This window comes from Astyanax mexicanus, chromosome 15, assembly GCF_023375975.1.
Source record: "Astyanax mexicanus isolate ESR-SI-001 chromosome 15, AstMex3_surface, whole genome shotgun sequence".
Taxonomy (NCBI): Eukaryota; Metazoa; Chordata; class Actinopteri; order Characiformes; family Acestrorhamphidae; genus Astyanax; species Astyanax mexicanus.
Genome location: NC_064422.1, coordinates 19,322,360 through 19,346,363, shown reverse-complemented (window position 1 = coordinate 19,346,363; position 24,004 = coordinate 19,322,360). Strand labels below are relative to the sequence as shown.

Below are 24,004 nucleotides of genomic sequence, written 5' to 3'. Positions count from 1 at the left end.
CTCACAGACTCCCTGTGCTGCGGGCATCACCCTAGGAGTGATGTGTGGAGAGAGCGCCATCTACCCACCTGGAGGAAGCAGGGCCCATTTTCCTCCCTCTGAGCGCCGGCAGCTTGATGGCAAAGCTGCATGAGCGGGTGTTTGGACCTGCGACCTCCTGTTCATAGTGGCAGCTCTTTAGACCGCTGGACCATTTGGTGCCCATATGATGTGACGTTTTGACGCTTCAACTAAACATGAAAAGCACCATGGTTTTTATAAGCCAAGTACCAGAGTTCAAGTACCAGAGTTCTTTTGGTTTAAAAAGAAAAAAAAACGCTGTGTGTGTGCAACTTAAGTGCGACTCAAGTCCGAGTAGCAAACTTGAGTCCCGATCTCAAGCTTTGAGGAATTACTGTATGTGTAAATGATTTTGTAATCACTTGCATCGCATTGCCTTTAAAAGCCAGGTGCTTTCTGACCTTGGCGGATTGGTATTTTAATGGCGCAGGGAACTGACCTGCACATTCACGCTGTGAAGGATGCGTGAGCAGGTCATTTACTGGAACAGCAATGATATTTTTTCAATTATTTTTCTGTTCATTGCTGATGTAAAAGTTGGGTTTGTGCACTGCTGCATGTCCTTGTGTGTGTATAACAAGTGGCGATGTAGCACCAAGTGCCTGTGTTGCCAAGATAGCAATGCATGTCATGTATGGCAGGAATTGGTATGGCCATGGGTGTAGATACATACACAATTTTGCATTATAAACTGTGACCGTAATGCATCATTGCCTGTGTTTATAGAGTCTAATAGACATGACATTTATACAAAGTGTTACAAAAATCACCTACTAACACTCACACACACACACACACACAATATATATACACATGGTCCAGTAAGTAAACGCACTGCTGAGATGTTTTTTGTCGTGTCGCGATGCTCATTGCTATTTCACACCCCACCAACAGTCTTTTTTTTTCTTGCCTTTCATCTGCTTTGTTTAAATGGCAAGAGTGCTTCTAAATATGTCCAAGTCGATGGGTATGGTGGTCTCCAAATGACCTAAATTTTTACAAGCAGGTCAGTTTCCTTTGCTGAGAAGTGCAAAAGCACTGCGCTGTTAAAATAGCAATCCTCCAAAGTCAGAGCGCACCAGACTCTAGGCTCTCTTTTGACTAAAGAGAAGAACATAATTGAGTCTGAAGTGGCTGGTATAACGTAGCCAGCTTGGGTTTTATAGTCTTATAACATTTATAGTCTTAAAAAGCCAGTTCACTGTAAGACTATAATGTTCCACAGACGTTTGGCTAATGATGAATTATAGCCTTCTATGTAATTGTTTGAAATATGGATCTACAACAGATTCCAAAATCCATTTTTCAGCTGGGTTTCATCAGCACAACTGGAGGCCATCCAAGGGCATTTGGTGGGCTGGTTTGGTGGTCATCACTCATTCTACCCCAGGGGCTTTATAGCGGCTGTGCTCGAGGCTTAATGAACAGTAAAGAGCAGAGGGGCTTTCGTCGCATGTCCTTAGGCCTCCAAAACTAATCGCTTGTAGAGGGCATGGGCCACAGGCTTTGCCTTGACCTATGTGATGTGAAACCTAAATGAGAAAAAAAGAAAGATACCACAAATGGTTGACCAACAGCTGAGTGTGGATAGTCATTAGACTTCTTATTTCCTCACCACCAGTGGTGTTTTTTTAATCTTTCTTCAATTCACAGATTGTCGATTTTTAGTTTACTACATAATTTGAACAGACAAACTGTCCCTTACACTGTGCCAAACTTTCTTGATGAACGGACCAATAGAAACTCTTCAAAATTACCTAAAATAAACTCTTTTTACATTGACTTCCATTAAAAGTTTAGAAGGTTTTTTCTCTCTCCTGTAAAGCTGCTGTTTTGGAGATAAGTGTTTTTCATTGGACAGCGACGATATGCAATTGATCACAATATTAGAATGAAATAATACGTTTATTTAGGAAAACTCTTAACAAGCTCTTAAAAAAGGAAGCTCTAGAACCCTTTTGGGCGCCTCTAGCCTGGATTTGAGATAAGATACAGTTGGGTGAGGAGACATACAGGTTGCAAAAATGTAGCTATATAGCGCTTTTTACAACTGATGTTGTCGCAAAAAGCTTTAAAGAAAAATAATAGCAGGAAAAAGAACCAGATAAATCATTAAACATGGCAAGAGTCAAGTCAAGAGGCTTTTATTGTCGTTACATCTGAGTACAGGTACAGTGTGATGAAATTATGTTCCTCTGGAACCATGGTGCACAATAGAAAAACTATACAATAGAGAACATAAAGCGCAAACGTATAACGAATGTGCAACATAACACTACAATAAATACAATAAATTCCACAGACAAGAGCAGAAAAAAGAAAAAAGGTGCATGTCCTGACACCTGTCGCTTTAGTGTGGGAGGTTTCATGGATCAGCCTGGTGGCCAATCTTCATTAATTGCACATTGCACCAGTAAGAGCAGAGTGTGAAGGTTCAATTAGCAGGGTAAGAGCACAGTTTTGCTCAAAAAAGTGCAATGCACACAACATTATGGGTGAAATACCAAAAGAGGAGTTCAAAAGAGGACAAATTGTTGGTGCACGTCTTGCTGACGCATCTGTGACCAAGACAGCAAGTCTTTGTGATGTATCAAGAGCCACGGTATCCAGGGTAATGTCAGCAAACCAGCAAGAAGGACGAACCACTTCCAACTGGATTAACTGTGGACGCTGTAAGAGGAAGCTGTCTGAAAGGGATGTTTGGGTGCTGATTGTATCCAAAAAACATAAAACCACGGCTGTCTGTCGGGACAATAAATTATTGTGGTCTAAAACCAGGTGTTTCAGTTTCATTGTCCAACCCCTGTACATTACTTGTTTGCTGGCCTGTTCATGGTTAGCACACAGTTTCTATAGTTAACTGGACTTTTTATAGTGGCTTTTAAACCATATCATCTTTTTAATACTATAATTGCCCGCCCGCCCATCCCATCCAATTACATTCTCATGCACAAGCTTCATTAAGCTCATAAGAAGAAGAAGAGCTCGAGGCCACAGAAGATATCAAAATTTTCGATTTAATACTTCATCGCTCATAAGCTCATATTCTAGTCTACATATTTCAGCTGCGGCTATTGTGCTGGGACCAGTGGCTCCATTTTCAAAATTATGATGCGTTTCCACTCGTTTCGCTCTGTTGTGAACGCTCCAGCAAGACGCTGCTCCTCATTTGGAAGATGACAGTAATTGCAGCAGTTAAAGAGGAGCACTGATAATGGATCCAGTGAAAGGATTCTGCAGGTGTGCCATTGTGAAACCGCATTTCCATCTCAGTAAGACGTGTCAATTACAAAGTTCAAGTGTCGGTGTCTGCCAAAGAACAATCCCCGAGCTCGCCTTAGAAACTTGTGCCCAAACGTTTCCCTCACCAGCTTTATCCAGCGCGGCGGTTGGTTGAATAATTCATGCTGAGAAATAAGAGGTTTTAGAGGAAAATGATGAATGAGATGATTGTGCATTCACCCAACGCTTCGACAGCATCAAAAGATACTCTGGAAACAGCAGAGCAGTGTGGCTCCAGAGCTTCTCTCCAACTTTCCTTCTGAGAAAGATTCAGTTTTACTGAAAATTTATCAATATCTATCAAATATACTGTATATTATTATTTACAGCTGTGTGTTAACAGACCACTTCAGCTTGCTATTTATAGGTATATGTTTAAGTAAAATGAACATTGTTGTTTTATTCTATAAACTACGGACAACATTTCTCCTAAATTCCAAATAAGTATACTGTCATTTAGAGCATTTATTTGCAGAAAATGAGAAATGTCTGAAATAACAAAAAAACTATGCAAAGCTTACAAAACTTCATATTCATAAAGTTTTAGAGTTTAGAGTTCATTTATAGAATAAATGCTTTTTAAATTTAATATTGTAATCAATGTAATTTAATTTAATAATAAATCATATACTTTAATTTACTCTGCTCTTTCTTTTTTGTTGCACAGAATATGTTTGAGAAGCCGTCGCTTCCCGAATACAAAGTGGCAGCCGTACAGAAGTCCCGCTTCATCCTGCTCCATTACAGCATCTCCAAGGCATTGTGGGACTGGATGATCCTATTGGCCACTTTCTACGTCGCCGTGACGGTGCCATACAACGTGTGTTTCACGCCCTACAACGAGCTGGACACCACAGCCAGGAGCACCATCGTCAGCGATATCGCTGTGGAGATGCTGTTCATTCTAGGTGAGTGAAGAGCAGAACAGCATAAAGATAATTAAAAAAAGAGGAAAAGAGAGAGTGAGTATCCCTTTAATTAATCTGAGGTTCCTGGAATGTGCCTGGAGTCTAAGGTTTACATTAGAGCTAAAGTGGAAATAAGTAGATAAAGAAAGAAGCAAATAATGCATAAATGTTTTGTTTCACAAAATATAGTTTTGATGTACTGTGATATGTCTTAAACTTGAAGGAAAAACTCAACTTGGGAACATAATTTGTGAATTATCTGTAATAAGTTAATCGGGAGCTTGGTGTTCTCTGGTTTCTCTAAAAGTAGGCTGGGGTTTGGATTAGTTGTAAAGTTTTAATCTTGTAGTTTAAATCTTAATCTTGTAATTGTCTTAAAGGTAAATGGAAGCCTGGACTAGTTTTAAAGTTGGGTGGTATTTTGAATTAGTCTCTAAAATTATGAAATGGGGAATGTGTGGGAGTTTGAGATCCTAAAATCTGATAATAAAGTAGACTGTAATCGTAGACGAGGACACTGAAACATTTGATTGGTATTAAAAACTGGGAATTGAACCGCAGTCTCCCACCTGGTGTGGTAGCTCACTAAAAGTAAGTAAATGTATTGTTTATAAATTTGTGCATTTTATAATGATTCTAGAGTTGACTGGAAACTTGGATTCGTCCTAAAGCTACCGTGGGGAAAATAAGTACTTGACACCCTGCCAGTTTTTCAAGTTTTCCCATCTAAAAAGAATGAAGAGGTCTGTCATTTTCATCATATTTTTTCTTCAACTGTGAAACTGGAAACAGAATCTCCAAAAAAACACTCCAGATAAAAAAAATACAGAAACTCACATTTTTTAAATTTTAAATAATTAATTTGCCCTATATAAAATGAAATAATCATTTGATGACCTAAAAAAACAGCAAGAATTCTGGCTTTTTACAGACTTTTTAGTTTTAAGTTTGTAGTATTCACCCGCTACCTGTATTGTAAAGTAAAACGACGCATTATACAGAAGATTCAGTTTAGACCGAGGCACTGAGACTGGAGCAGTATTAGCATTAGCCGCTAACCATGCTAAGCGCTAGCTCTTTCGCCATTCAGAGGGGAGTATATCGGACTGTAGTCTGCGTGTTTACCATGTTGAAACAAGCTACGTGGGATAAACCGCTAGCTACTATCGCCCTGGCTTACTGGAACACCCAGGGTTCCTCAGTGTAGTGCTGTCGGGCGCTGGTGTTTAAAAGCTAAAGCTAATGCTCCATGTATTCTAAGCTTACTGTACATAAAGGGAAGCACTTACTGTTCACCCAAATAAACACTTTTCAGGAGACAAATCTGTGTAGATTAACATCCAGCCCTTGTTTGTCTTTATTACAGTTTTGTTTACTTAGCTTAGCTTAGCTTAGCTTTACTTTAGCTTAGGTTTAGCTACCACCCCCACTCCCCAACCACCCAGTGGCAAGACCTGCTGAATTAGAAGGAAAATATGGTGACACCCCTGTTTCTTATTAGTGTTGCTTAAAATGTGCCTTATAATTTGTGGTGCGCCTTACAGTGTGTAAAATACATTAATCGGCTAATCAGCACTCTTTTCTCTTTCTCTGCTTAGATATCATCCTCAACTTCCGCACCACTTACGTGAGCCAGTCGGGTCAGGTGGTCTACGACTCCAGGTCCATCTGCATCCACTATGCAGCCACCTGGTTCTTTGTAGATTTGGTGGCTGCGTTGCCCTTTGACCTCCTGTATGCATTCAACATCACTGTTGTGAGTGCAAATTACAGTACATTCCTATACACAACCCATCCCCTGTAGCACAGGATGCACAGGTAGAAAATTGTAGTAATCTGTCTGATAGTGACTTTAACCCTTTAAGTTTATGATTTAACTGCGTGTGGACACACCTCCTCATTCATTGTTTTTAGTTGTATTTATTTTTCCTATAGTTAAAAAATGACTACTGAAGTAATTCAGACAATAAAGGACCACATAATAAATCATGTAGTAACTTAAAAGTGTTAAACAAACCAAAAACACTCTGTGAAGCATTTAGATGGCTCTTATTTGAAGTGCTGGTAATTATTATTTTTTTTTTGGTCTTCCTTTTCTGATGCAGTCCTGATGAGGGCCAGTTCCATCATAGCGTTTTTAATGGTGCAACTGAAAACTTGGGGATACTTTCAAAGTTCCTCGGATTGACTGACTTTCATTTCTTAAAGTAATTTTTTTCTTTACATAGTTGAGTAGTTCTTTTCATAATATGGATTAGAACATTACACAAGCAGAGCTATTCACTGTATACAACCAGTTCTACCTCTTCACAACTTCTGATAGAACTGATGCTCTCAAACACATTAAGAGGCAAGAGATTCATGTAATTAACTCTTGACGAGTTCAGCACAGCTGTTAACTGAAAGCTGATTATTCCAGGTCATTCTACCTCATAAATCTAACTGAGAAAATACAGCCAAGATGTGCAAATCTGTCTTCTAAGCAGTAGATGAAACTTGGCAAAAAACTAAATCTCAGGAAATAAAATGAATAAATTTCAAGGCAATAAATCTTATTTTTTCTCTGATAAGAGTTTTTGTCTTACTAAGCATTGTATAAGTGTAAGGTTATTTTGCTTATTTTAGGAATAATGATCTTAATCATACTCGCTTAGAATTTTCACCTTATTTTAAGTAGTTTAAACTTAAAATAGGCATAAAATTGCGATTGCTTGTTATAATAAATCTTACTAAGAAAATTAGCTTAGCCCATTGGCAGTTTTTTTTGCTTAACATAAGCATAAACATCCCAATTTCTATATATTTTGTCTAGTTTTTGCCAATGGATTTTTTTCAGTGAAAGTGTAAAATGTATTCTGGTTTGTTTAACTTTTTTTTTATTGAAAATAATGAAGAAACACTGAAACTTGTTACTCTTACTCTATACCTTTCCCTCACTCTGAGCACCTCTTGTTCGTGTGCAGACATCCCTGGTGCACCTGCTGAAGACGGTGCGTCTGCTGCGGTTGCTGCGTCTGCTGCAGAAGCTGGACCGCTACTCTCAGTACAGTGCTATGGTGCTCACTCTGCTCATGTCCATGTTTGCTCTGCTCGCTCACTGGATGGCCTGTATCTGGTACGTCATTGGCCGGAAGGAGATGGAGCGCCACCAAACCACGAGCTGGGACATCGGTAATCCACACACACTCACTGATCATTAAACATCAGAGCATCCTACCCTTTTTTCCACTGTTTCTGTTAAAACATCAAAGACTACCTTTCATTCAATTCCATAAGGAGCTATTAGTTCTATATAAGGTTATATATCTAGCAATTCTACATGCAAAACACTGCAAAAAGCATACAAACCGTATTACATTCTTTAAGCTCCACTTTTGCTTCTGACAGATAGAATCAATTCATTTAAACACACCTACATTTTAATTTTTTTTTTTGTATTATAGGACGAATAGAATTGAAATATAATTTACACTATAATATCATTGATGGTGGGCAGTAACCTTATGAGGCCTATTATACACCTGCACCAAAGCATCTGCAAGGGACTGTCAATCTTTTGTTACCAAAATATTCGCTAAATCTAAAGATATCTAATGTAAAATCATGAAAATTTCCTTTAAGAAAATTATAAAAAATATTACAGTGAAATTATAGAGGAATTGTTAAGAATAGTGCTGAAAAAAATGGATAAAATTATGACTGTTTTTATTGTATTATGGTATTGTTTTCAAATTATTAATATTTTCTATGTTTCAAAAGTAGTGTAGAAAGTATGTCAATCTTTTATTTAAAAATAATGTAAAAGCTAAAAAATAAGCAGAAGTGTCCCCAAACTTTTGATGAGCAATGTATACACACACACACACACACACACACACAGAGCCTGCTGCTAATTTTAGCCTGATCTTTTGGGAAATCCTTTGGCAATTGCCTCTTTCTCTCTCTTTTTTTCTCTCAGAATTGCATGAAATCTATGGATTTTTCAGTTCATGTGTATAATTGCTGTGATCTGCGGGGCAGTATCATTAGAAAGATCATTTTCTGGAGGTTGCTAGAAGGTTATTTTGGAAGCGGAGAGCTTTGTCTCTTGCTCTGCCTCTCTCTAGAGAGTTCAGGTGAGCAATTATAGCTGAGGATAGGTTTGCTCATCCCAGCGTCTAATTCTGGCCCGTGTCTCTCGTGGAGTTTAACCCCTGTCTGTTTTCCAGTCAGACAGAATGTTATATTATGAAGTGAATGCTGATAAAAATGACTTTATTAAGAACATTCAATATGCAAGTCTGTTACACTCTACACTAGACATGATCTGCGTCCTTGATTGGACGGGGTTGTGGGCGTATCTCTCTAGAGGATATACTTTAAATTACCCATATTAGAGGAAAAGAACTGACCCCACTCAGCCAGCAGCAGTTTAGCTCCTCCCACTCAGCCAACAGCTGTTTAGCTCCACCCACTCAGCCAGCAGCAGTTTAGCTCCACCTTTTTGCCAACAGCAATATGGCTTCACCCATTCAGCCAACAGCAATTTAGCTTCACTGATTTAGTCGACAGCAGTTTAGCTCCACCCACTCAGCCAACAGCAATTTAGCCCCACCCATTCTGCCAACATCAGATGAGCCTCACCCATATATCCTACAACTGTTAAGCACCACAAATTCAGCAAACAGATTAGCTCCACCCAATTAGCCTTTAACTATTTAGCTCTACCCATTCAGTAAACAGCGGGTTAGTGCCAATCTTTTTGCCAACAGCAATTTGGCCCCACTCATTCAGCAAACATCAGATTGGCCCCACCCAATCAACAGTTTAACCCCACCCATGTAGCCTTAAACAATTTCATCCTACAGCTGTTTAGCCCCACAAATTCAGAAAACAGATTAGCTCCACCCAATTAGCCTTAAACAATTCATCTCCACCCATTCAGCCACCAACAGTTTAGCTGCATCCATGCAGCAAACAGCAGTTTAGCTCCACTCTTTTTGCCAACAGAAATTTGGCCCCACCCATTCAGCCAACATCAGTTGAGCCTCACCCCTTCAGCAAACAACAGTATAGCCCCACCCACTCAACAAACAGCAATTCCGCTCCACCCATTCATCCTACAGCTGTTTAGCCCCACACATTCAGCAAACAGATTAGCCCCACCCATTTAGTCTTTAACAATTTAACTCCAGCTATTCAGCCAACAGCAGTTTAGCTCCACCCATTTAGCCAACAGCAGTTTATCTCCACCTATTTAGCCAACAGCAGTTTAGCTCCACCCATTTAGCCAACAGCAGTTTAGCTTCGTCCATTTAACCAACAGCAGTTTAGCTCACCCCTTTAAGCCAACAGCAGTTTAGCTCCACCCATTAAGCCAACAGCAGTTTATCTCCACCCATTTAGCCAACAGCAGTTTAGCTTCATCCATTTAGCAAGCAGCAGTTTAGCTCCACTCTTTTTGCCAACAACATGTAAGCCTCACCCATTTAACCAACAATTTAGCTCCACTCATTTAGCCAACAGCAGTTTAGCTCCGCCCATTTGGCCAACAATTTAGCTTCACCCATTTAACCAACAGCAACTAAGCTCCACCTATTCAGCAAACATCAGTTAAGCCTCACTCCTTCAGCAAACAACAGATTAGCCCCACCCACTCAACAAACAGCAATTTAGCTCCACTCATTCAATCCTGAAGAAGTGTCTAAAGACTATTCTAAGAATTTTAGCCACAAACCAGCATATTTTAATGCCTGCCTGGACTGCTTTTTAAAAACAAAGTAAAACAAGAACAGGTCAGAACATGTAATTTACATAATTTATATTGGTTAGTGCGACAAATATTAAAATATTTAAAACTAAAATGATGTCCTTATCTCAGAACAGAGGGTTTATTTCCTAGTATTTTCATAGTATTTTTTTATATACATACAGAACTCACATTCAATACACATTCAATACAAACTTAGCAGTACAGTTATTACCAACAAGAAAAAATATCTGTAAATCTGAAAAAACGTAAATTAACTTTTATCCAGAGTGACTTACAAGGTTATTTCTATTACAGAGGTGGGTCAATGTAGTGTTAGGAGTCTGCCCCAAGGACTCTTATTGGTGTAGAGCAGCATAGTCACCGGGACTGGGGATTGAACCCTTGTCTCCCACATGATGTTGTAGCTTAATGACAGGGGGTGGTGTTATCCACTGCGCTGCACCGACCGCAGCTTGTCTTGTACAGTGTTTGTGTTTACAGTGCACTTTTCCTAGGCCATGTTTAATGAGATCCAGTGAAGTCTATGCAATGTGATGTTGCAGGCTGGCTGCACGAGCTGGGGAGGCGTTTGGAGACCCCTTACCATAACAGCACGGTTGGCGGCCCCTCGGTTCGGAGTGCCTACATCGCCTCACTTTACTTCACCCTCAGCAGCCTCACCAGCGTGGGCTTCGGGAACGTCTGCGCGAATACAGACGCTGAGAAGATCTTCTCTATCTGCACCATGCTCATCGGGGGTACGCAAAAAAACGAACACTTTGATCAATATCACTAGATGAATTTCTTAGGTCTAATGCTGGAAGACGCAGAGGAAGTTCTAGGATCAGGGCTTTAGGAATGTAAATTAATTTAAGGAGAGTTCCCAAGAGGGGCGAGTGGCTCATATCAAAAGATATAGAATCATTTACATTCAAGTCAGACACGCATTAATACCGATCTGGAAAAAAAAAATAATAAGAGACCACTTGATGAAAAAATGATGAGTTTCTTTGATTTTACCAAATTGAAAACCTCTGGAATATAATCAAGAGGAAGATGATCACAAGCCATCAAACCAAGCGGAACTGCTTGTATTTTTGCACCAGGAGTGGCATAAAGTTATTCAAAAGCAGTGTGTAAGACGTGTGGAGGAGAACATGCCAAGATGCACAAAAACTGTGTTTAAAACCGTATTAGATTTGATTATTATTTTTATTATTTCAGGTCTGAAAGCTCTGCAACTTTTCTGTTATTTTATCCATTTCTCATTTTCTACAAATAAATGCTCTAAATGACAATATTTTAATTTAGAATTTGGGAGAAATGTTGTCTGTAGTTTATAGAATAAAACAACTATGTTCGTTTCACTCAAACATATACCTATAAATAGAAAAATCTCAGAAACTGATCCAGAAACTGAAGTGATCTCTTTATTTTTTCCACAACACAACTGTATTATGCACAGGGGGCAGGTGTGTTACTTTCATTTTAAAAAATATTTTCTTTTTACAGCAACACCACAGATACCATAGCAACACATTAGCAAAACTATTGAAACCACCACAGATACTATAGCAACATATTAGCAACTACTTAGCAACCACCTAGCAATCCCAACAGATATCATAGCAAAACCTTGGACACCACCTAGCAACCACCTAGTGACAACACAGCAACCACTTAGCAACACCATAGAAACCACCACAGATACCATAGCAACACATAAGCAACTTCTTGGCAACACCATAGAAACCACCACAGATACCATAGCAACACATAAGCAACTACTTAGCAACACCTTAGCAACCACTTAGCAATCACAACAGACACCATAGCAACACCTTAGCAACCACCTAGCAACCACCTTGCAACCACTTAGAAACAACATAGCAACCACCATAGTGAACGGTGGGACCTTAACCTTAGTAAATATAAAAACAGTTCTGAAATGATCATTTTATTTATTACGGAAAAAAAGATCTATTGAAACCAACCTCTCCCTGTGTGAAAAAGCTTTTGCACCTAAATCTAATAACTTGGTTGTGCCTCCCTTGGTGGCAAAAACTGCAACCAAGCTTTACTGATAAATGGCAATGAGTCTTTTACTTCTCTGTGGAGGACTTTTGTTCTATTCTTCTTCACAGATTTGGTTTAAATTCAGCCATATTGGATGGTTTTTCAAGCATAAACATCATTGCTGGTCCACTTTGGGTCATTGTCCTGCTGGAGAGCCCAAGTACACCTGAGCTTAAGCTCACAAACTGAAGGGGAAAAAATACTATTTGATGGCAGTGTACAGTAGTAGGACGTCTGATCCAACCGGTTGCCATATCCTCTCCCCCTGCAGCTCTCATGCACGCCGTAGTGTTTGGAAACGTGACGGCCATCATCCAGCGCATGTACTCCCGCCGCTCGCTGTACCACACGCGCATGAAGGACCTGAAGGACTTCATACGCGTCCACCGGCTTCCTCAGCAGCTGAAGCAGCGTATGCTCGAGTACTTCCAGACCACCTGGTCCGTCAACAACGGCATTGACGCCAACGAGGTGACTGTCTATGTCTTTTTTAAGCTTCTTTTAATAGATAGTCTTACTATTAATATTAATTACCATGTAGTTTATTAAAAGGTTTAGGCTTTAATCTTTTTCTGCAGCGATTATATGTGCATAAATGCATAAGGCTGCAGTAGCTAACAGGCATCGAAAGCTTATACCCCACCAATTAGCACTATGCGCACTGACACCAAACCCGTGACATGTCTAGGGGGGTCTGGGGTGGCCCTAGCCTCCTCAGATATCTGATTAGCCACCATGGGTGCCCCTTCTGAAGCCAGTAGCTGTTTTCCAATTAGGTTTTAAATTCCAGACTGGGTTGGGTATCATTTAGTGCTTCTTTTTTTCTTTTCTTTTTTTTACAAATCATTAGCAAGCGCTTGCATTCTGATGCCAGTTCCTCACTCTGCACTGGTTTATATTCTAAGTGAAGCACTTTTTTCTGCACCAGGCAGAGGAACGTTTCTGGAGTGCTGTGTTTTTTGATGAATAAAATATAGCACTTCCAGCGAACTTCCCATAATTTATATATTAATATATATATATATATATATATATATATATATATATATATATATATATATATATATATATATGCAGTATCTCACAAAAGTCAGTACACCCCTCACATTGTTGTAAATATTTTATTGTATCTTTTTATGAGACAACACTGAAGATATGACACATTGATGCAATGTAAAGTAGTCAGTGTACATCCTGTATAACAGTGTAACTTTGCTGTTGCATCAAAATAACTCAAATCATAACCAATATTGTCTGAACTTGGCAAAAAAAGTGAGTACAAAAACACTAGCGTGTTTTAACATTTAGTGTGTGTAAAAAAAAAGCAAAAGAAAAGGAATCGTGTGTGCGCTGAACAGAATATTGCTCTAGAGCTCCATTTTTCTCCTCTCCTCAAATTACCTGCGGCTGCTGTTTTTGCTCGAGTGAGTTTTTTGCGCTCAAGTGTTGATACGGGTGGTTTTGACAGTTTGGGGGTGGGGTCAGGGTCGTCGCCCTCAGTGAATGCTATTGGCCGATATCTTCAGGGTTTGTGACGGACCTCCTACCTTCAAGAGCCGGAGGAGGGCGGAAAAAAGAAGGAAAGCAGGAGAGTTAGCTAGCTAGGTATGCTAAAATGCAAACAAACCGCTCCAGATGGATGGATGGATAGATTTTTAAATGCTTATGTATGTGTTACGAAAGCCCTATACAAATTATTGAAAGATAGATAGATAGATCTCACTGATGCTCTCAGGGGATTGAATGTCTAGTGTAAACCCTTTCCAGAACAGTAAAGACTTCTACTATTATAAAAAAGTGTGGGAGAAGATCTTATTTATACCCTTGATTTATTACCAAGAAGGTCTACAAGCAGGTGTCTACACATCTTTTTGGACTTAACTAATCAAACACAGACCCCTGACCGTCTCTCCCTGTGGTCCCTCAGCTTCTTCATGACTTCCCGGACGAGCTGCGGGCCGACATCGCCATGCACCTGAACAAGGACATCCTGCAGCTGCCGGTGTTCGAGGGGGCGAGCCGGGGTTGCCTGCGTTCTCTCTCTCTTCACATTAAAACCTCATTCTGCGCACCGGGGGAGTACCTCATCCGCCAGGGCGACGCCCTGCACGCCAACTACTTTGTGTGCTCCGGGTCACTGGAGGTTCTGAAGGACAGCATGGTACTCGCCATACTCGGTTTGTATTGTCCCCTCTACACCTTAACTCCTCAACCAGACAGAAAAAACATTCCTAGAAAGCACAACTCAACGTTTCAGTCTTTTAATCTTTCCACACAATGATCTCACTACAGGAAAGGGGGACCTGATTGGCTCAGACCTTCCAGGGCAAGATCACGTGATCAAAACCAACGCAGACGTGAAGGCGCTCACCTACTGTGACCTGCAGTACATCAGTGTGAAGGGCTTAAGAGAGGTCTTAGAGCTGTACCCTGAATACGCCAGCGTATTCACTGCTGACATCCACCACAACCTCACCTACAACCTGAGAGAGGGCAGCGAGGCTGAGGTACACACACAATACACTCACACACACACACACACAGTACACACATCATACACACAATACACACACAATAAGATAGATTTGAATTCAGGACACACACAGACCTCCTTCTTCACACTGCAGACCCAATAATTAATGAAACAGGTTTTTATTTAATAGTATGGCAGTGTGAATAAATATATATTTTTAAATACATTATTAAATCTATATAAATGTGTTATAAAGACCCTGTGCAGGTACCATCAAATTAGCTGCAGAAGATAGACAGTCCTATACAGGTAGGTAGGTATGTAGGTAGATAGACAGATAGACAGACAGATAGACATGCACTTTTTAATAAAGTGTAGATAGATAGACAGACAGATAGACAGGCACCTTCAAATAAAGTTTAGATAGATAGATAGATAGATAGATAGATAGATAGATAGATAGATAGATAGATAGATAGATAGATAGATAGATAGATAGATAGATAGATAGATTGATTGATTGATTGATTGATTGATTGATTGATTGATTGATAGATAGATAGATAGAATATTATCTATCTATCTATCTATCTAACAATACGTTTTGTACATTATTCAATGCTTATAACTGTGTTATGATGGCATGATGGCTATGCAGGTTCTCTTCAGTTAGTATGTAGATAGAGATAGACAGATAGATAGATAGATAGATAGATAGATAGATAGATAGATAGATAGATAGATAGATAGATAGATAGAATATTATCTATCTATCTATCTATCTATCTATCTAACAATACGTTTTGTACATTATTCAATGCTTATAACTGTGTTATGATGGCATGATGGCTATGCAGGTTCTCTTCAGTTAGTATGTAGATAGAGATAGACAGATAGATAGATAGATAGATAGATAGATAGATAGATAGATAGATAGATAGATAGATAGATAGATAGATAGATAGATAGATAGATAGATAGATAGATAGATAGATAGATAGATAGATAATATTCTAACAAAATGTCTTATGTACATTATTCAATGCTTATAAATGTGTTATGAAGGCCCTATGCAGGTACTCTTTAAATAGTATGTAGATAGATATATAGATATACAGACAGACAGACAGACAGATAGATGGATAGATAATATTGTAACAATACATTTTATGTACATTATTCAATGCTTATAAATGTGTTATGAAGGCCCTATGCAGGCACTTTTTAAATAGTAGGTAGGTAGGTCGGTAGGTGGGTGGGTGGGTGGGCGGGTGGGTGGGTAGGTAGGTAGATAGGTAGGTAGGTAGGTAGGTAGGTAGGTAGGGCACCAGAATAATCTCTCATGCTTTGATTCTTCTACGATCCTTCTGATTGTATAACCAAAGTTAGATCATTGCTCATGTGCTCAATATTATATTCTTCATTAATAAATGCTTAAGAAAACTCAATTTTGTACCGATTTTATCTGCTTTATCTGACAATAAATATGGAAAAAGAAAGGGGCAGACAGAGTTAAAGAGTTCACACAGACATTGAATGAGATTTGACCGTGACTTTGTGTCAAGTGTTTGAATTGACTCCCATGTTTAAGCAATAATTGCTGAGTTTAATATATCTGGTCCAAAAAATTGTGGTTAATGTGTGTGATTACCAGTGAGACAGTAAAGCAGCCCACCCACCGCTGAATGTTTGTGGACGTTGGCAAATGATCAGAATAAACTTGTGTTCTGTATTTGTAAGTGAGTAAACTGGTAAATCGAATTACAGAAGCACAAATTAAACAATCTGATTTTTGGTTCTTCTGTTTCAGTACATTTACTGTATTGTTCAAAGAGTTCCAGTTATCAACATGCTTATTTGATTATTAGATATTTATAAGACAGAAAAGCTTTCACACACACCGAGCAGATCAACCATCAAACGACAATATGAAAGCTAAAAGAGGAAGATTGTTGATGTTTCTATGTAGAAGGTGCAGAAGCTCATTTCTCTTCTGTTGTTGTTTAATGAAGGAGCTTTTGGTTGACAGGTGGCTTTTGTCTTCGTAGGGTCTCACGAGATTTTCACGCTCTCCCAGATTCCCTCATGTAAGTGGGCTCAACTGTGTAATTATCTTTTGTGTGAAGATCGAACCTGAATGCCAATTTCACTCATTACTCAGAGAATTCAGTGGGGTAGATTCAGTGGGATGTTGAAGATTAATAGTGATACTTATAATAATTGGATACTGTTTAACTCCAGATTGTACCCTAAGAGATAAAGCGATGTGGGTGGCCCTTTTTGAGGTGGAGAAAAAAAAAGAAGACCCCTCAGCCCTCAGTTCCTCAAAGAACCTTTACTCTGATAACTCTGAAGCCCCAGTGTAGAGATACTCACAGTCTAGGAAACCCTTTGGTGGTGAAACAATTGAAATATTAATGTTCAGATGTAAATACACTCCAGTGGAGGCTTGTGGAAACTGTTACAGAGCCATAATGTAGAGTAACTTGGGCACTAAATTAATGGTAAATATTCTGTTTTTGGCACCAAGTGGTCCTGCATTCTAAAGCACTGCCACTATGATTGTGAGCTCGCTGGTTCGAATCCCGGTCATGCAGCTTGCCATCAGCAAAGAGTGCAGAATTGGCTTTGCGCTCTCTAGGTGGGTAGATGGTGCTCTCTCTCCCCTCAGCACTCCTAGAGTTGATGTCGATCAGCACAACCCTGGTAAAAAAAAAATACTTATTTGTACTTAAAACATATTGAGAAACAGATGTATGTACTTACTTAAAATATATTTAAAGTACATTATTTTTATAATTTCATTAAATGTTTGAAAATAAAATTTGATCATACGTTTTTAAAAGTACAATATATTGTATTTTAAATAAATAGACTACTATGAAGTACATCCTTAGTTTAATGTAATTCTATATACTTTTAAAATACTTATTTCCAAATATACTTTTGTACATTTTTGTACAATTTTTTAGAAAGTGATTAAAACTACTACATTGGTATTTTTTATTTTATTTTGGTATTACATTAATGTAACAGTTAAAATGTATTTCAATGCTCTGTAATTATAATGAGGAAAATATAAATATAAGTAAATGATAGGATACAGTGTTAAATAAAATGTGTTAAATAAAATGTCAAATAAAAAAGGTAAATTTGTAACATGCTAAAAATTGAAGCATATATAATAAATATATTAAAATATTTTTTATACCCAATGAAGTATACTAGAAGTGTGCTACTTACAAAAGACAGGAACAAGGAGTATATTTGTACTCTTGTTCTAATGTAAATAGATCACATATATTAAACATAAATTTTTCGTACATTCCTAATATACTCAGTCTATAATAGTGATACAGTTCTAATTCTCAATAAATGTACTATAATTTTACTGTAAGCATATTTAAAATATGGGGTTACATACATGAAGTAATAGGTTTAAATGTTACTTAAGTATATTTAAAATAGATCCATTTTAGTACAGTTAAGTACACTTAGCACAATTTAAGTACTATGTTTATACAGTTAAAGTGTAATAAGTACAAAAAAAGTTAGTGTGGCTACTAGAACACTTTAGTGCACTATAGCATAATAATATAGTATACTTTAATCTACTTTCACTAGGGAAGGCGTCTGTGAGCTGATGTATCAGAACCGAGTCGCTGCGTTTTCCTCCGAATTCAGCGCTGTGATGCTACTCAGCAATGCTAAACTAACAGCAGTTCAAAAAGAGGTGGTGGCTGAATTTATATGTATCAGAGGAGGCATGTGCTAGTCTTCACCCTCCTGGTGTTGTGGCATCACTAGTAATTGGGGGGATATACAGCTAGAGTAGCAGCTGAATGGGTAGGACAATCGGAATAGCTAAACATTGGAGAAAATTTAAAAATAAATCTTACATTTTTCTTACAGTCAATGGAGTGTTCCCAAAATGCTTTGGGGTTTGTTTTGTGGTTTGCATAAAGTTGGAAAGAAATAAGGTTTAGTTGTATTTTTGTTAAGCGCCGTCATGTTGTTTCTGTTAATGTTCTAAAAAAATAGCCTTTATTGAGGTTGGCTTAGATTATTTGGTTGTTTTTGGGAGTATCATGGTCATGATGGAAGCTAAGCTGAGATATAGTTTTATTTGGAGGAGGGGTCAACATTGGTTATCTTCATTTTAAAGGCCCTATATAAAGTACAGCCGGCTGCTTTTGTAAAAGAGCTGTGTTGTTTATGCTTCTGCTGGTAAAACCCTTTGTTTTATATAAGACATTTTGGTATCACTTTACTTGGATGGTTAATTGTTGATGCCTTATAAATGCTCAGCTAATGTTTAACTGATATTCAACTAGCATTTTAAGCTAAATATCTATTGAGAATGTAAGCAATACTCAATGCTTATGTTAAGCCGTACCCTAGCCTTAAATCAACCCTAAAACCTGACCCTGAACCTAACATTAACCTAAAACCTACAGCTCTGGAAAAAAACATCATCTGAATCAGTTTCTCTGATTTTGCTATTTTATATATATATGTTAATGTATATGTTAGGTATATGCTGCAGAGCTTTCAAATAATGCAAAGAAAACAAGTTCATATTTATAAACTATTAAGAGTTCAGAAATTAATATTTGGTGGAATAACCATGGGTTTTAATCACAGTTTTCATGCATCTTGGCATGTTCTCCTCCACCAGTCTTACACACTGCTTTTGGATAACTTTATGCCACTCCTGGTGCAAAAATTCAAATTTAAGCAAACATTTTTTAGCAAAAAAGTTAGGTTGTGCCCATCTCCCTCAACTACTACTGAGACATATTACTGCCACCTTCACCACCTGACTTTAGTTTTTTTTTTTTAAATCTCGTTTGCACGTTGCACAAATGTTGCACCGCAGCATTAGGTATGCTCTTAGATAATGTAATACATAGCGCAGTATTAATCATCTGAGCCAGAGGGTCCTATCCTCGGCCTGAGTCCCTGTTAGAGCGACTCGTTTTCATTGGCCAGGTTTTCTCTGGGGGAAGAGGGGGGGTCTAACGGCAGGACTTCCCCCTAAAGCTGGAAACTCATTACCAGTGGAGGCTTTGTTGAAAGTGCAGCATGCTTATTCCCACCCCACCCCTGGGCCCACCTCCACAACTGGGTCAGATGCTTTTTTTTTAACCGCCGGGGTTGAGCGTTCCATACGGCCGAGCTTTTGCCTTCACACAGTTACATCAGCGGGCTGCATTCGCAAAAACGAGAAATTTCTAAAAGCCTTTTCAGCACTTCATAAGATTCACTTTTTACGCTCATTCTTGTCATTAATTAGTCCAACTGCCACTGTGCTTTTCTACTCTAAACTTTTACAAACTGCAAACCTGTACACGCTCTTTATCACAGTGCTGCAAAAGTACTGCTGTGTGCAAGCACTTCTGGAGGATTCTAGTGTTATGTGAGCGCTAGGTTAAATTGTAATGATGCAACTTTTATGTCTATTTCTAACAATTGACTACAGTAAGTCTTGGTTTAGTCATCATTTACATTCTGAAAAGACTGGGCGCCGAGTGGTCCAGCGGTCTAAAGCACTGCCACTATGAGCAGGAGGTTGCAGGTTCAAACCCCAGCTCATGTAGCTTTGCCATCAAGCTGCTGGCGTCTAGGGTGATGTCTGCAGCAAAGGGCATCTGTGAGCTGATGTACTGGAATCGAGCCGCTGCGCTTTCCTCCAAGCACGCTGGCTGCTTGGTAATGCTGCATCAGCAGCAGCTCGAAAATAAGTGGTGGCTGTCTTCACATGTATCAGAGGAAGCATGTGTTAGTCTTTACCCTCCTGATGTGTTGGGGCATCACTAGTGATAGGGGGAGTCCTAATGAGTGGGTTGGGTAATTGGCCGTGTAAATTGGGGAGAAAATAGGAAGTATTAGATGTCCCAATCATTTAAAAGGTTTGTTGGTAAATATATCTTAATTGAGACCATGGATAGAAATGCATCCCTAAAAATTGACCCCTTTATGATTCTTTTAGTCATAACTTGAATAAATTAATTTACAATAGCAAATGCATATGAGTGGGTTTGACATTGGGGGGGGGACACATTTGCTAATATGAATCAAAGCCCACCCTATAGTGACTAAAGCAACATTTGCGAAATTACAGTTAAACACAAAAAAATAAAATAATTATTTTTCTGTACTTCTGTTTATTATCAGTTAAATCCAACTAAATTTCACTTTAGAACCTAAACATGGTGCTCCACATTACATTTACTGTTGTTAGAAAAAACAATATGCATGCAATGTCCAAAATATATACATATGACAAAAAGTGATCAGTTATCGCCTATTATATTCTTAAAATAATATAACAATAGATTGGGTTGTTTGTATTATGTGGTATGTCAATTCTGTGGTATATTTACATTTTCTCCACTTCTGGCAACAGTTAATATAAACTTTTGACAACCCAAACCCTCCCAGTCTTTTAGCAGAACATTATACAAAAGTCGTTTTTTATTGCAGTATGTTGTTAAAATGGAATCCAAAGAAAATGGAATTACCCAAGATACTTTTCTAAGCTACGCTGACTTGTAAGAAATTAGGAAAAAGTAACATGTGACCTGCAGCCTCTCCTGAGAGGTGGTGCTTTTCCTGGTGGGGGTACCCTCTCAGCAGAGTTTAAGCACCGTCTCCTTGATTAAAGCAGAGATAATGGCTTTAGTTAACTTTAATTAGAAACACACTGCAGACAGGGGGAGCTTTTCATGGGGGGGGGGGGTGCAGATTTCGGGGTGCTTTCAATATACAAGTTTATTTTAAAATATTTTTAGCAATATTCAAGTTTATTTTAAAATATTTTTTTCTGCAGTATCATTTTTAGGGGGGGCAAATCCTCCTATTTCTGAAATTGGGGTGTACACATAACACCCATCCCCCCCAGTTCCTAAGCCAATGTACAATAGTACTGAAGTCTTGCTCTAGTTTAAAAGCAAGCATTAATAACATTTCAGATATGAATTGTACAATTCCCAGAAGTCACCAGGCTTTCTCTGAAGGCCTAACATCAAGTTAACAAGTTTATCTTGTTCCTGTGGATCTCAGGCTTAACAGGTTGTTTTTAGTATAAAGAGTTGCCAATGAGAACAGCAATAATTTGCATAAATCTGTCGTAAGAACAAAGATCCTCACAGCCTCACCCAGCTCCTCAAAAAGTCTGAGAAATCATTATGCTTTAGAATTTCTTCAGCTGATAATAACGTGGGGCATAATGTGGGGCATAATGATAATAATGTGGGGCAATTTGTAGCTGTAATTATTCCTTGTTATCTACAGTACCAATCAAAAGTCTGGACACACCTTAAATTCAGTGGTTTTAGTGAACAAAAAAGTGTCAAACAAACCAGAATATGTTTTCTCTTTTAGATTCTTTTTAGTTGGATCTCTTACTTAGATAAACGTTTTGCACTGTAGTTTGGCTGGATTTTCTCAGTCAGATTTATGAGGTAGAATCACCTGGAATGATCAGCTTTCAGTTAACAGCTGTGCTAAACTTGTCAAGAGTTAATTACTTTAATTTCTTGCCTCTTAATGTGTTTAAAAGCATCAGTTGAGAAGTTGTGAACACCTAAAGTTGCAGGTATACCGTGAATAACCCTATTTGTGTAATGTTTTAATCTATACTAAGTACATTAAAAAATACTTTAAGAAATGAAGGTCAGTTAATCTGAAACATTTTTTAAAGAAATATCCACAAGTGCAGTTACAAACACCATAAAAAAACACCACGGTGAAACCGGCACTCATCAGGACCACCCCTCAGCAGAGTTACGAGCTTCAGAAACCACAAGTTAACAGCAACAGATTAGAGCCCACCTAAATACTTTACAGAGTAAAGCTTACTACATGATTCCTTATGTATTCCCTTTATAGTCTGGATGACTTCAGTATTAATTTACACTGTATATGAAGTGGCATTGTATATAAAAATTTGAATTTAAGGCCTGTGTGTGAAAGACTAGTATGTGGTGTGTACTAAACATGAAATGAGATTGAGTAGACAAAAGATGAAATATTAAGGGTTCATACTGTCTGCAATCAAAAACATGTCAAAGTAAATGTAAAAAAAAAACATAAAACCAATTTTATGCTGAGAAAAATGTGTGTCAGTCCCAGTTTAGTGTTTTTTTGTTTTTTTTTAGCAACGTTAGCCTAGCATCTCCTGTTCTAGACTAAAAAATAAGTCAGATATTGAACCTACCTTGGCTGACCAACTGAAATCTGATACAGGGCATGTAATAAATCAGTGATAAATTATGATAATTAGATTTTTCAATAAGGCAACTGGTTCTTTCTGATAATATAAGACTCTAGATTTAGACTCCACATTGAAGCATGCTGATTAAACCTGCCAATTAATATTGATCTGACGTTCTGATCCTCCACGCTAACCCTGTTTGTTTTTCTGTACGTTCAGAATAATCGGGTGGACTGCAGCGCATCCACAGACAGCAAGCTTCCCTCCATCGTTGAAAGCAGCAGTGACCCGGATGATTATTATCACCTGTCCCCGGCTTCACGGTCTCGCCGGAACCTTCTCCTGCCCAGCCTGAACAGCCCTGTGCGCCGCACATCTCTAGGGAACCTCCTGGGCGACGAGCTCCGGCAGTTTAACGCCCTCCGGCGCTGCCGCTCCCCCGTCAGAGGCAGCTGTATCAGCCCCTCGCCCAAACCACCGGCCAAACTAGACCACCAGCCGCATACCGCACCCTCTTCCCCACCTAATACCACACACAGTGCCCAGAGTCAGGCGGGCAGTGCGGCACGCAAACCCACCAAGCTGCTCATCCCCACCATCAGCTGCCTCAGACCCCCTGACCTCAGCCCAAGGTACTGCCCCAACAGATAAAGGGAACATCCTCATATTGAATGGGAATCCAGTAGGGATGCAATGGTAGAGTGTGTCCACGATTCAGTTTGTTATAAGGGTCTTTTTGGGTCACGGTAACAAATCAATTTCAATATATGAATATTATCTTAGCTTATCTTAAATCTAACATGCAATAGGTTACTTCAAATCATCAAGGTGCTACTACTCACACTTGCAGAGACAATAATAAATGTAATAAAAAAAGGCACAGATGAGGTATATAGTTAAATAAATAATAATAAAAAATAGTTAAAAATATTTTTTCAGTATGAAACTTCTTCTGCTTGCCTTAATTAGTGTAATCAACATTTAATATGAAAACAGCTTATTTCACATATTTGCAACCAAATCAATTTTTGCAAAACAAAAACTAAAACAAAATTGCAATGTTATCTGTCAATGTTCTGTAAAACTATTGTCTTTTTTAAGTAATAAAGTAGGGAAACATTAAACAAAAAGGTTGAACTTTTATTTTTTTATGAAAAACAAGTGAATTATCCTAATTGAACCACTATCTGTTAGAGGTAAGGAACACTAAATTCATGCACTAAATATTGATTATATTGATAATAATGAGCAATGGA

General features: G+C 38.5%; 1 protein-coding gene across 2 annotated transcripts in view; it reads left to right on the top strand.

Moving 5' to 3' along the window:
* Window positions 1-24,004, top strand: part of kcnh4b (potassium voltage-gated channel, subfamily H (eag-related), member 4b) — a 120,885-nt gene that overhangs the window by 77,762 nt on the left and 19,119 nt on the right. Inside the window, exons 5-13 of one of the 2 annotated variants that reach the window (XM_022685436.2) lie at window positions 4,010-4,250; window positions 5,849-6,006; window positions 7,214-7,421; window positions 10,545-10,739; window positions 12,329-12,528; window positions 13,985-14,234; window positions 14,350-14,564; window positions 16,579-16,617; window positions 22,968-23,380. In XM_022685436.2, coding sequence (XP_022541157.2) covers window positions 4,010-4,250; window positions 5,849-6,006; window positions 7,214-7,421; window positions 10,545-10,739; window positions 12,329-12,528; window positions 13,985-14,234; window positions 14,350-14,564; window positions 16,579-16,617; window positions 22,968-23,380 — 1,919 coding nt within the window. The remainder of the gene's footprint in view (window positions 1-4,009; window positions 4,251-5,848; window positions 6,007-7,213; window positions 7,422-10,544; window positions 10,740-12,328; window positions 12,529-13,984; window positions 14,235-14,349; window positions 14,565-16,578; window positions 16,618-22,967; window positions 23,381-24,004) is intronic. The other variant, XM_049464782.1, reaches the window with a different exon arrangement.